Genomic DNA, 12,979 nt, shown 5'->3' on the forward strand with positions numbered 1-12,979 from the left:
GGCTCATGAGCACAAGCCCGGACTTTCGGTACTCAAAGGGCGTACAGCCCGATCCATCGACCCGACAGTTCGGTACCATTCAATTGATTGGCGAGCCGGCTAAATAGACTCGGCGATAGAACAGATTTTCAATCAAGTCTTCTGCAAGAATGCGGCGCGGGTGCAGAAATGCCCTGGTGTTTAAATGGGGCAGGGTAAAAATGGTTGGACGAGCGGGGTTTGTTTGTACGATGTTACACGCCGATTGTGTGTTTTGGAAGTAGCTCAGGCGATCGCGAGTATTTTCTATGGGTTTTTGAACTGTTTGAATGGGATTTATGCGTTGGCGTGGGGGTTGGTGGTGTTGGAAAGTTAAAAGAAGGATTATGAATGAAGTGCATCGCCGAGGCTCTGCGAAGGAATACTTAATAAATGGAGGGGGCTGTAAAAATGGATGTCAAATCTATCATTCGTTTTGAATGATTCTTTTTCTTTTTCTTGTCCGTTTGTCTGTTTTCAATGCTTTTCTTCTACTAAAATATCGAGGCATACTTGGGCAAGAAGGAAGCCTCCCTCTCCCACTACATGCCCGATTATCTGTGACCTAGTGGGGTATACACATTCGGATTCAGCCTTATCTACTTTATCAATGTTACACCAACTGTTACAATAAGCTTATTTAACTATTCGATTCTTCCGTTACATCGTACCGAAGCTTTGCCTCTGTCTTTGTTTTTTATATAACAGTTGTACGAATCAAACCAGATTCTGGGCTAAGCTTTCCCGACTCTTCTTCTGTGCCTGCCCCCGCTGTTTTTAACGAGTTGGTGGCGTTAAAAAGAGTGGCAGAAGAAAAAGCTTGATTGATTCTCATATTTCTATTGCTTGCTTCCTTGGCAATTGTCTAATTGATGAGTATGAGAGGTGACATCAATGTCTTCCATTAGGAGTTCGACTTTCGGATTACAGATATCGGGTATGTAAAGACTTCAATGTTGTGCAAGGGGTATTTTCTAATCTGTGCGCTGATTAGAAACAATGAGATGCGCCGGACAGGCAGCCAAAAATCGGAGAGAAAAGAGATTTCAAAAGATAAATACCATGGCGAGAATTCGATCGAGATTAGGAAGGGCGTTTGGGAGGGTGTGGGAGATTTGGCATGATTTTAAAAAGTGGAGAAGAGATGTTGAAGAAGCGAGTGAGTACTGCTTTTCTTATGTGTGATGATATGGTTCGGAGAACTGTCGTCGGTTGTTCAAAGAACGTGTGTACAGTAGTTTGGGCTGAAGCCCGACAAGATACGGGCCGCAGATGCAGCTTGTTGATACGTGGGTTGAGACATTCGATATAAGCTTCAGTGAACCGGCGATTCTTTGAGGATGGTAGTAAGCTAATTCTCATTATTTAGGACAGAGACGGGCAGATAGATACGATAACCATATGGTGAATCATGATGATATATGGTGATGCGCGGACGAAACTCATCTGTTGTCTTAAATAGTTCATTTTGAGGAGAAGAAGATTACGCACAGCTTGATAGAACTCGAGACCACCTGTGATATCTTAAAGCCCATAGTCAGATCCTCATCGTCTGACATTTTATGGCTGGAACTGCGGCCCAAACAAGAGATACCTCGCACATGGTACTGTTTGACGTTATTCCCGAGACAGCCGCACTACGTACTGTCGATGTAAGTACTTCTAAAAACACACTTGTTGTTTAGAAATCTTATCAAATTATATTACTATTCCGAGGTATACGAGAAGGCCTGGGGACAAACTCTTATCGCATCAAAATCCCACAGTATTCCCAACTATCAATCACTGCTCTCTCCCCACCTGTCTGAAGAGAAGTCGGCCGTTGAGCTTCTCTAAATAGAAGATTTGGAAAAGCACTTTTCTATTTGATTTTCAGATGAATATGGGGAAAATATGAGGGGGAAATGGGAGGAGAATGGTTTTAAGTTTTGATATGGAGGTTCTGGTGTGCAGGTTTCGCAAAGGAAAATTGAAATAGTTTGGTTTGGTTCGGGTTGGGTTGGTGAAATTGTCAAATGGGTATAACCTGGGTGATGGTACCGGAGATGTGATCCTGATCCAATTAAGTGAAATTTTTTCATGATAGTCTCACAGAAGGATCGAATGGAACTTAAAATTAGAGTATTTTTCGTGGAGTTGAGACGCGTTTTAGAATCAAATGCACCCCTTGTGGTAGTCTTTTTACCAAACCGCGAACCGGAGTTGAATCCCATACTTTCTTCCTCTTCTTTTCCTCATCTCTCGAATGCAAGAATAAAACACAGGCCGTTTTCTAATCACAATTCATCATATCCCCTGTCTAATAAGTTCATTTGGCTAGATGAACCATTGAGAAGATCATGGAAGCTGACGTCATCCGTACAACACCGAAGGGTCTCAATAAGAAAAGAAGAAAGCGGGTTGGTATACTCAGATGAGCAATGATATCTGAAGGTTGAAAGTTACTTCGTTCAACATAACAATTGGATTTTATCCTAGAAAGATACACCGAAAAAGTTATCATACCGTTCGTTAAACGGGCTTCATTCGGCAATGATTTTAGGGGCAAGATGAATAACATGCGTCATAAAAACAGGTTCCAAAGCTGCCTTGGTATAATCAGGAGAGTGTGAGGCAGCTACTGTCAAATAGGAAGGATGTCGGTATCAAACTTATGTCGTTGAAAGAGGGGTGACAATAAAAACGCCATGCAGATTCGCGAACAAACATACAATCTATGGATGTGTTAAAAATGAAAATCCGCAGAGGAACGGATCGTGCCGTCCATGTGATGATGATAGTGATTCCGTTGAAGAAGTCAAATAGGTGGTTATTCAGAGGCATAATGAAAGGCTTACTCCCAGAAGCACCTACTTCTTTAATTCTTCAGTGTAATCTAGGCTTGCAACATAATTCACGCCAGTTCATTCCAAATCACTTGAAAATGGTGAGTGCGGCATCTTTGAAGAAACGACTAGTTAGTCTCAATCCCCATGAATTTGAGAAGAAGATATATTCTATTGATGGCCAGTGTTATAGATATCTCTAGTAGAACGACTAATTACATAATTTTGGCGTTAATCAGAAATACTGGTATTGATGTAGCTCTTGCATGGTGGTATACGGTCCATCAAAGACTTTATTCTTGCTTCAAGTTTACACACATAACGAAAGATCGCTTATTTGCGTCACCGTCGATCCAAGGACCAGGGGCCCTAGCCGCCCCATGTCTTATCAAACCCAGCTGATACTATCTACTCTTACTGCCGGCACTTAATTATCGATGACACCTACTGTTTTCATTATAACTACTCTCTATGGGACCAATCAAAATTCCCAGAAGAGCGTGCATTCTCTTCTCAGCTTCTTAACTTCCTGCGGCGCTGCTGAACATAGTGTTCCGACCAGGATGTTAATGGTGTATGACGATTGCCATCTCCATTCGACTTAGTGCTGACATTTGCGTTCTCACCGATTATCTTGCGTGTGTTCTCTCTTTTCAAGCATAATATTACACGCAATGCATCGGTCATATGTTAGATGGCTCAACGACACTATTCAATCGGGCGCCATTAACGGATGCATCGCTACCAGTCAACTTCAGCTTGTATGGCTGGTGAAGACTGTTTCTATGTCCTGAGATCTACATGTTGGATACCAAGAAACCGGGAGAATTTCAGATTTTTATCAAATGAATCCCACTTCTATTATCTACAAGCATTTGGTAACTTGCATCAATATGGATCGATGAATAGGTTGAATTTACCGCCACAAGGCGGTGAACTTTAGCGCCACCCGCTCTCTTCACATGTGAGGTTTACCTCTCTCGAGCATATCGAACACATCGAGTTTCGCCTCTCGAATAGCATAACAGCTAATCCACCGATTCTTACACGCCATTCTAATCAAGCCGCTTCAAAGAGCCACCCAATAATGCTCAGTTGTCTTGCAAACTTGGATAATGCAAGAGGTCGTTCACGAGATCGATCAGAACTCTCGATTATTATTTCAAGATTTCTTACTCCCTATGAGAATTTTGTATCGCCGGTACTCCTTTCGAATTATCTCGTCGCCATATGAAGATTTATTTTATCCTAATGCGCGTCTTTCGGGGAATTCGCGTCGTCCAAGATTCCTTTATGCTAGATTTCTTTATGCTATCGCGTTGCCAGCATGTTTCAAGCGAACATCATGAATTGCCCCGGAACAAATGTCTTCTTCTGTCTGGTTACTTATATCTTAGTTCCCGTCTCATTTTTATACGAGATGCGTTTCATTCTTTTCCTCTGTTAGACTCAAGAAGGTTCCCGTGTAGATCGCCGCTCTCCAGTCGGTGCAGCTAGCCCTACAAGGCCATAACTTATCCCTGAAAATTGGTCCTCTATTTTGCAAGCAGGGATATCTGAAGTCGATCCTCTTCCTTCATTCGTCAGAATTCCGGAAAACATCAACGATTACATTTGCAGTGTCATTCTCGATGAAATCTCGAATGTGGCTACATCTAAAACTTCCTAATTCAATATTGCCTGAAGTTTGAGATTGATGTCCATAGATTATCTAGACTTTTGATGCAGGAACACGTCTGCTGTGTTACTCGATTATCGCCTCACTAATCATGCAAGCTGATGCAACTTTGCAATATTCTTCCACACCCATGAAATCGCACCTATGCAGCAATGTCCGAATATGTCTAAATCACCTTTGGGAGGTGACATGAGAGACTGTTTGATGATATCAATTCTCAGTCGCTATCAGCCCTCGGACAATTGCTATTTGCTGGCCTTTCAAGTTGTTGAAGCAATCTATCACTCATGTACGAATTACCCAATATAACTTCCCAGCCTTTGAACTTCCTTTTCTCTACACTTAGCTCTTGAACTCACACTCTAGGATACTTTTGTGGAAATTGTACGGTCATTACACTAATTGCTGAAGGGAGAGATCACTTGGATCGAGAACGCCAATTACAATAATAAGCGCTTGGAAGCCCACCACTTCGGAAAACTCTTAAACTTTATATATGTGTGGACTAATTCAGACCGAACTTGCTATCTACACGAGTTTTAACTTTCTCCAAGCATCTTTACCAAATTGCATTTTGACCATCTTCTCCTGCCTGAAATAGACATGGCAATAGACATGGCAATTCCAGAACTGCCTCGGGATTGTGGAAAGCGATTAATTGCTCATTATATACATCAAACTGCAATCGATGAGCCTCATCGAGTATGCATTTCTAGGCCCTTGACTTCCGAACCACATGATGGATTCGAGGACATCACATTCAGTCAATTAGACAAAGCCATAGATGTCGCGTCAAACTGGGTTGAAAAGCACGCTGGCATTGGCGAAAATTTTGACTGCATTGCCTATATCGGTCCCCATGATCTGCGGTATATACTCCTCATGATAGCGGCGATCAAAACTGGACACAAGGTCTGTCCCCCTCTTCACACCTCGTTACGTACTGACTTACTTTTGATAGCTTTTTGTGCCATCGCCACGGAATAGCCTAGAAGCACATACCAAACTATTACAAGATTACAGATGCAAGAATTTCCTATTTGCAAAGGATTCCTCGATATCTCAGAAGATTGTTAATGACATTCAAACGAAAGTTGACCTTCAAACCATAGCTGTTCCCACCCTGAATTATTTCTTTCATCCTGGGTTTGATGTGCCTCACTATAAGTATACCGCAACATATGAAGAGGCAAGATTTCAACCGCTCGTTGCAATGCATACATCTGGAACTACAGGAACACCTAAGACTATCGTTATGCCACAAGGTGTTATTACAGGTCTAGATGCCTCTCAAATGGCTACTTTTCTTTATGGTACTGCTACAACATCTGATTATTTCCGAGGTTTACGGTGCTTTTTCGCATTTCCACTATTTCGTACGTACTTGACCCCTTGTTGCTCAGGCTCACCTCTAGACAAGACCCCAGATCTATATTTCATATTTGTAAAGTGCTTTCCAATTTTAAGGAGATTCAAAGAAGACATTGCTCACACATTGTCATAAACAGATGCCGCGGGCGTCTGCAGAATTATGACTGCTCTATACTTCAAGCAGATAGCGGTGCTTCCACCGCCTATACCATTGACTGCAGAGATAGCAAATGAGGTTCATATACACGGTAAAGTGCAGGTCTCGGATCTCCCTCCTGCCGTGTTGGTGGAAATATCGAAGACCGCTGAGTATTTGAAGAACCTTCGTCCTGTCAAATATATCATGACTGGAGGTGGCCCATTGCCTAATGGCCCTGGAGATATCATCAATTCACACACACGGCTCTTTGCGGGGTTTGGATCAACAGAGACAGGACACATTCAAGCGGCTTTACCCCCAAAAGAAAATGTAAGCATTCCACACCCAAACTTATTTTCTGGGATTTTCTGGGATTTTCTGGGCTCCTCCTGTTTTTTTGGGGGGGGGGTTTCTTGCGTGGCTGCTGACTCTGTCATGAACTAGTGGGATTACTTTGACTTTTCTACATCATTTGGTGCTGTAATGAAACATCACTCGGGTGAACTCTATGAGCTTGTGATCGTGCGTGATCCATCTATAGAAGCTTACCAGGGTATTTTCTATACGTTTCCAGATCTCTCAGAATACAAATCGCGGGATTTATTCTCGAGACACCCTAGCAAAAATAACCTCTGGCGACATGAAGGTCGTTCTGATGATATTATCGTCTATTCTACAGGAGAGAAGTTCAATCCAACTAGCATGGAAAATGTTTTGAACTCTCATCCTGGAGTCAAGTCAGCCATAGTCCATGGTACGAAGAAATTTCAGTCGTCCTTACTGATTGAACCAACCAACCCCGAGAGCTCCAAGGATGACCTGTTAGATGAATTATGGCCAGCAATAAAGGCTGCAAACATTAGTTGCCCCGCACATGCGCGAATAATGAGCAAGGACCTCGTCGCCTTCACTAGACCCGACAAACCATTTCCCAGAGCTGGGAAAGGTACCATACAACGAAAGCAAGCTGAAAAACTATATGAGACAGAGCTTAATAGTCTTTATGACACAAAAACCGATGGACATGGAACGAAAAACGAAAATACAAACGGGAACAATTCTGCGAATAAGGGGGCGAGCTGTGCCGAACAAGATATCATCATCCAAGCTATCTCGGGTATACAAGGACTCGAGAACTTATCTCCCTCTGATAACTTCTTTGAGCAGGGGCTAGACTCGCTGGGCGTGATATCTATAGCGAGGGCGGTGAATTTGGCATTCCAATCACAAAACCCTCCACGAAATTCAATGCCCACGTCAATGATATACGCATATCCAAGTCTAGAGAAACTATCATACGCTCTATCAAGTACTGTCAAAGACGAAAATGATTTTGATGAAATGCAAGCAGAGTACGATCGGTTCACCTTTGATCTACCTATTATTGCTAGACCATCGACACCAGTCACTGGGCCTAAAGTATTCTTATTGACCGGGTCTACTGGATCATTGGGTTCATATATTCTAAGCAATATACTTCAACAGGACAAGTCGTGCAAGGTTTATTGCCTTAATAGAGGCGAAGGTTCCGAGAAGCGTCAGCTTAACTCTAACTCGTCTAAGGGCCTTCCGATAAACTTTAGCCGCGTCCGATTTCTGGGCATGGCAGCTGATACTACGGAACCATGGCTAGGTATTGAGCTTGTCCAGTATAAGGAGCTGCTCAATAAAGTAACGCACATAATTCACAATGCTTGGCATGTTGACTTCAACATGTCTCTCAGCCAAATGGGTGCAACACATCTTCATCGTGTTCGTCAGCTTATTGACTTCTCTGCTCATTCAAGATTCGGTGCTTCTATTCACTTCATCTCTAGTATTAGCACTGTTGGCAACTGGGATGTGATTGGATCGAACACGCCCAGCTCTTCTGGCTCTTCCACGCCATCGCAGTTGGAAGCGGAGCTAATAATGACGAAGCTCCGTGTCCCTGAGATTCCTTACGAGAATTGGTCGCTTCCACAAGGCTTAGGTTATGGCCAATCAAAATTTATTGCCGAACGGCTGTTTACTACTGCATGCAAGGTTGCCAATATTCCTGCTTCGATCTATCGAGTGGGTCAAATTGCCGGTCCGAAAAGCAGCAAAGGAAAGTGGAACGAACAAGAATGGTTTCCCTTGATTTTGAAGTCTTCAACGTATTTGAAAGTTCTACCTTCATCGTTAGGGCCACTGGAAGCTGTTGACTGGATCCCCGTTGATATACTTGGGAAAGTCGTTTACGAACTTGCAACATCTTCTAACCATGATACCCTGAGCTTGGATTCGGCAATTAACTCGTCTTCTGTGTCACCCAGATTCTACCACCTCGTGAACCCAAAGCGAACAACATATTCAGATGCTATTCTTCCTCGACTACAATCTATTCTTGACCTTCCTACTATTCCCTTCGAAGAATGGGTACAGCGTCTATGTGATAGTGCAGCGAGCACACAGGATATGAGTATAAATGATAACCCAGCAGTAAAAATACTTGGATTTTATAAGGATTTGGTCGAGAAAGAAAAGAAAGGCAGGACACAAGTCTGGCTTGATACGGAGAAGGCTGTCGAGGGAAGCCCAACCTTGAAGGGTATGGATATGATCGATGAAGATTGTGTAAACAACTGGATGAGGCAATGGGGATACATTCGCAACGAGCATGGAGAATAGAACGAGGAAACTTCTCTCATAAGATGTTTAGACATTCAACATTTGTATTTTCTTATTGATAAAATGACCGAATAAATCGATCAATAAAAAAAGGAATTGCTATACACCAGGCGGAATGCAGTGAACATATCATCTGTATAATTCACTCAGGAACTAAATTGGTTGAACAGCTGTTTGAACGGGTTCGATATCGAAGTGAGGTTAACCCTCAAACTCCACGTATTAGTGTCCAAAATAAATAAGTATTCAGAATTCTCTTGTTGGTCCACGATCAAGATTATTGAACGCATTATATCTGCAGTTCTAGGATTTCACAACACGTACTAATTTCATCCACCAAGCTGAGACAATATTGACATTTTAGTGACAGTAAGTGGTGGTCTTCCCATATGCCATGTTTCTAATTACGATACAAAAAAAAAATTCAAATGAGCTATCTTTACCCATTATACTCCTGAATTGCAACCGGTAAGACTATTTCATGAAAGCGCCCTCATTTAAGAATCGAAGAAAAACAAAATAAACCACATTTGGTGGCACGCCATTATTGGAAAAGAAAAATGCAAGCTCCCATTATCTACCGTCTTAATGTCTTCGACGACGCAATCCCGAATCGATCTCGTCTACTTCACCTCCAGCACCAGTGTACGCATTCCAAGCATCGCAAGTTTCTCTAACCACCTGTGGAATCATACCTCTCTGATCTCTACCCTCGGCCACTAAATCCGGTCTCTCGAAAATATTAACCAAAAGTCCTGCACTCACATGCGAGCTTGTATGACAATGGAAAGGCCAAACTCCAGGGTTATCCGCAAAGAATTCTATTATTAGGAAACTGGGATCGGATGGCGTGCCGGGTCTCATAAGTGCTGTGTCGCGACGAACGGGATTAGATGGGTTTGTGATGGTACCGTCCCAAGTTCCTCTTCCTTCGGCTAGGACGAAGAAATCGTGCCCGTGTAGATGCATAGGATGAGGGGTATCCCAGATATTCGTAACGTGTATGCGGATGGAAGGGTTACTGGAAAAGTTGTAGATATTCCAATCATGAGGAAGAGTTGAGACGGGAGTTCCTTGGCTGGCAAGGAGGAGGAGAGGAGAGCTAGGTTGGTTAGTCATTGTGTGAAGGAGTGTATTACGATATGAGGCTTACTTGTAGTCAGCCCGGAAGGTCGAATTATTCACAGTGAAAAGGGCACTGCCAGATCCGTTCACGCTAACATTAATTTCCATGTCCTGCGTAATGGACGGGCTCTCGGGTGGGCTTATTTCAGTGTAGGGAATCGTTAAATATAACGGATCCTATTATTTTCGTCAGTATATTCAGTCATGAGAATTCGGGTGAGAAGTCTGACATTGGCACAATCATTACTGTCCCATGACACACCTGTTGTTGTCGGCGCAAGTGTTGTATTTGCGTTTTCATAATAAATTGCTGCTAAACCATGAGGGTTCGTGCAAGTTAGGAGCATACATGGAACATCTAAGTCAGATCGCATCCAGACAGCATCAGTTGATTCACCTGTTGCTTGAACTATAACATCTGCTCTTTGCCCAATTGCAAGAGTTACTACATTGGTCGTATAAGGAACGATTGGAACATAATCGACTGTTGTAACCTGAAGTTGGTGTCCATCAATTGAGAATTTTTGGGTGCCTGCGCTGCCGGTGTTGATGAGTCGGAGGCGGTGCGTCTTTCCTTTGGTAAACTTAAATTTGGAGAGCCCCGCGTCCGGTGTACAAGTTCCACCCAAAGTAGAGTTGCAATTTAAGGACCCTTTCCCGTTGATTAGATTATTGTCAACATGTGGGAATAAAGGACCATTCGGAACTTTTGTTGCAATTCCTTCAATCATGCTCCGATATGATTGATGAAGATAGTCAGACTGCAAAATATTAGTATGAAAACAATAGTGAGAGGCAGAATAACAAACCAGCATGACGGGACCAAGATCGATATCATAATCTACATGATTGGGGCTTTGGGACATTAGTAAGTGACTAATAAGATTGTTGATGAGAGTTCTCTTACCCATAAATAACCAATGGCCCATAAAGGCCATCATTGTACTGAGCACTGAAATGGGAATGATACCAGCTGGATCCAAAAGACTCCGCTCGAAACTCATATGTGAAACTACTTCCAGGGGCAATTGGGCATTGAGAAACGGAGGGTACACCATCCGCCCAAGGACTCAGCTTCTGCGGTTGACCATGCCAATGAAGACTCAGCCCTTCGTCTCCATTATCAGTAATGTTATTAGTGACTCTGACGCTTATCGTGTCTCCCCAATTTGCTTCGATAAGCGGTCCGGGAAATTGATCATTTATGAGAATAACACTCTTCTGATATCCATCTGGTGCTTTGGTAGATCTGGATACTGTGAGATCATAGTACCGGGTCTTTCCAGTGTTGGGTGGGAGGTGTGGTCCTGGCTTGGCATTTCCCCAAGGGTGTCCGTAATATGACTTTGTGTGTGTTAGCTAGAAATTAACTTATGTGCTTGACGCCAAGTGAACATACACCACCATCGTCTAGAAATGGAGGAAGTGTGGAGGCGTTTAAACACCCATATGTAGATAGCCCTACAAGAAAAGTCAGCAAGTTCAATTCTAGTAGCCATATATCACTGACCATTAGTAGAATATTGAGATAACGAAGCATGCAACGAAGCCGCTCTAGTAAGTAGTCCCTTCATCCATGCCATTTTGGAGTATAACAAAGGTGATAAACAAATGCTGTGTGACTATTGATCTGTGGCTATCCAACGAAGACAGTTAATGAAGAGGGAGGGAGAATTTATAAGAGAACTGTAGTCTCAAAGCCTCATAGATATTATAAGAAATTGGAGGTTGAGAATTCAGCTCGGCGTTAGGTCTGACCCCGTTGGAGGGTCATGAAGGAAATAATTTCAAATAAAACTAAGAATGGATAACTTGGCTATTGCTATGGCTTCGTGTTCGATGTACCGTAGATATGTGTCTCTGCTTCGCTAGTTTGAACTCAAACAATAGTAAACAATACTCACAAGATTGCGTTGAGCAAACCAATGTAGTTGAGAATAAATATGCTATTCTCAGATATTACATGGTAACCTGGGTGAAGAAAGTAAAAGCCGGAACGCCATTGCAGCCATGCTGTAGATCATGCATGGCTGACCGGGTCTTGACAAAGTCGCGGCATTTCTAATTCCATTATATTGCTGCTTTTCGTTGGCACATTTCGTGAGTTTCACAGCCGCCTTTGTGAAACATTTCCAATCGTAACTTTGAAACTATCTCTCTGCCAATCCTATACCAATATCTTGGAATATTGAAGTCCCTGATGACGAGAATATTGTCATGCAATTGGTGGTGGCGGCAGCAAATTGAGTTCGTTTGCGTTTTCGGGAATCAAACGACCCAATGAATGTTTCAACTCGGTGCGTAGCTGAATGATCGAAAGAACACACAAAACAATCCTCAAATTTGATGGTGGGAGATAATTAGTCCTGCAGAAATGGCGTTACATCCCGTAATCTTGGCTTCGGGCTTTAAGAATATTTCTAGACTTGAATTTGTTACCATCGCAACTATGCGAGGTCCAAAATTGTTGAGATTGCACCTCTATTAAAGGTTGTCTGGGCGATTGGGTATCGTCCGCATGGGATTTTCTTCTGGGAGTTGCCTGCATGTTTACACATGCTTTTCCCGCTGTGTTGTCTCACGTCGGCGGGGTAGGGGTTCAAAATGTGTAGAGTTTGTATAACCTCAAATGCCTCATTGCAGGAAATCATTGGCGTACAGCTGGTCACTATCAGCTGATTTGATGTTCGTATCCTTCTGGTGTCCCATTGGCATGATAATGTATTCACACACAACGTCTCTCTGGATGTGGGGGGTAAGCGGAAAACCCATATTCTATGAGGTTGTGATATTTCGGCTGCTAGACCGTCTCCGTATATGCAAAGCCTCTCGTCATCCTTGCGTAGATCATTTTTCAACAGGACCAGGTATTACCAACAGTCCGGATATACAATATACTTCAAACCCACAGATTACTTCCAACATTCCACTTTCAAAATGCGAAAACCACCCCCATGGCTATCTAGGATTCCAAGCACTTACGATGATCACATGACCGTCTGGCAGTGTGGCAGACGTCGCACGGATATCCGGGGAAGGAGGCTTAGTTCAAGCTAATAGTTGAGGCTAATGTTTCATCTCAACCAATAATAGAAATTGACTCATCCGCAATCGCGAACTTTTCCTCCCGATGCTGCAAAGCCATATTTCTAAGTTGTCGTATGCTCCAAG

General features: G+C 42.9%; 3 protein-coding genes across 3 annotated transcripts; 2 read left to right on the forward strand and 1 right to left on the reverse strand.

Moving 5' to 3' along the window:
* The first annotated feature begins 312 nt into the window (after positions 1–312).
* BCIN_09g02030 (hypothetical protein) lies at positions 313–2,255 on the forward strand. The gene is made up of 3 exons (XM_001550419.2): positions 313–955; positions 1,013–1,177; positions 1,388–2,255. Exons 1-3 carry the CDS (start codon positions 913–915, stop codon positions 1,444–1,446), a joined length of 267 nt encoding a protein of 88 aa, XP_001550469.1. The 5' UTR covers positions 313–912; the 3' UTR covers positions 1,447–2,255.
* Positions 2,256–4,372: 2,117 nt separating this feature from the next.
* Positions 4,373–8,803, forward strand: BCIN_09g02040 (hypothetical protein). The gene is made up of 5 exons (XM_024694961.1): positions 4,373–4,810; positions 4,933–5,433; positions 5,483–5,897; positions 6,030–6,361; positions 6,476–8,803. The coding sequence occupies exons 2-5, from the start codon at positions 5,125–5,127 to the stop codon at positions 8,681–8,683; spliced, it is 3,264 nt and encodes a 1,087-aa protein (XP_024550754.1). The 5' UTR covers positions 4,373–4,810; positions 4,933–5,124; the 3' UTR covers positions 8,684–8,803.
* Positions 8,804–8,909: 106 nt separating this feature from the next.
* Positions 8,910–11,780, reverse strand: Bclcc10. The gene is made up of 7 exons (XM_024694962.1): positions 11,319–11,780; positions 11,208–11,269; positions 10,716–11,152; positions 10,618–10,663; positions 10,039–10,569; positions 9,837–9,985; positions 8,910–9,785 (listed from the first exon to the last, which is right to left on the reverse strand). The coding sequence occupies exons 1-7, from the start codon at positions 11,389–11,391 to the stop codon at positions 9,269–9,271; spliced, it is 1,815 nt and encodes a 604-aa protein (XP_024550755.1). The 5' UTR covers positions 11,392–11,780; the 3' UTR covers positions 8,910–9,268.
* Between the last annotated feature and the right edge of the window lie 1,199 nt (positions 11,781–12,979).

This window comes from Botrytis cinerea, chromosome 9, assembly GCF_000143535.2.
Source record: "Botrytis cinerea B05.10 chromosome 9, complete sequence".
Lineage (NCBI taxonomy): Eukaryota > Fungi > Ascomycota > Leotiomycetes > Helotiales > Sclerotiniaceae > Botrytis > Botrytis cinerea.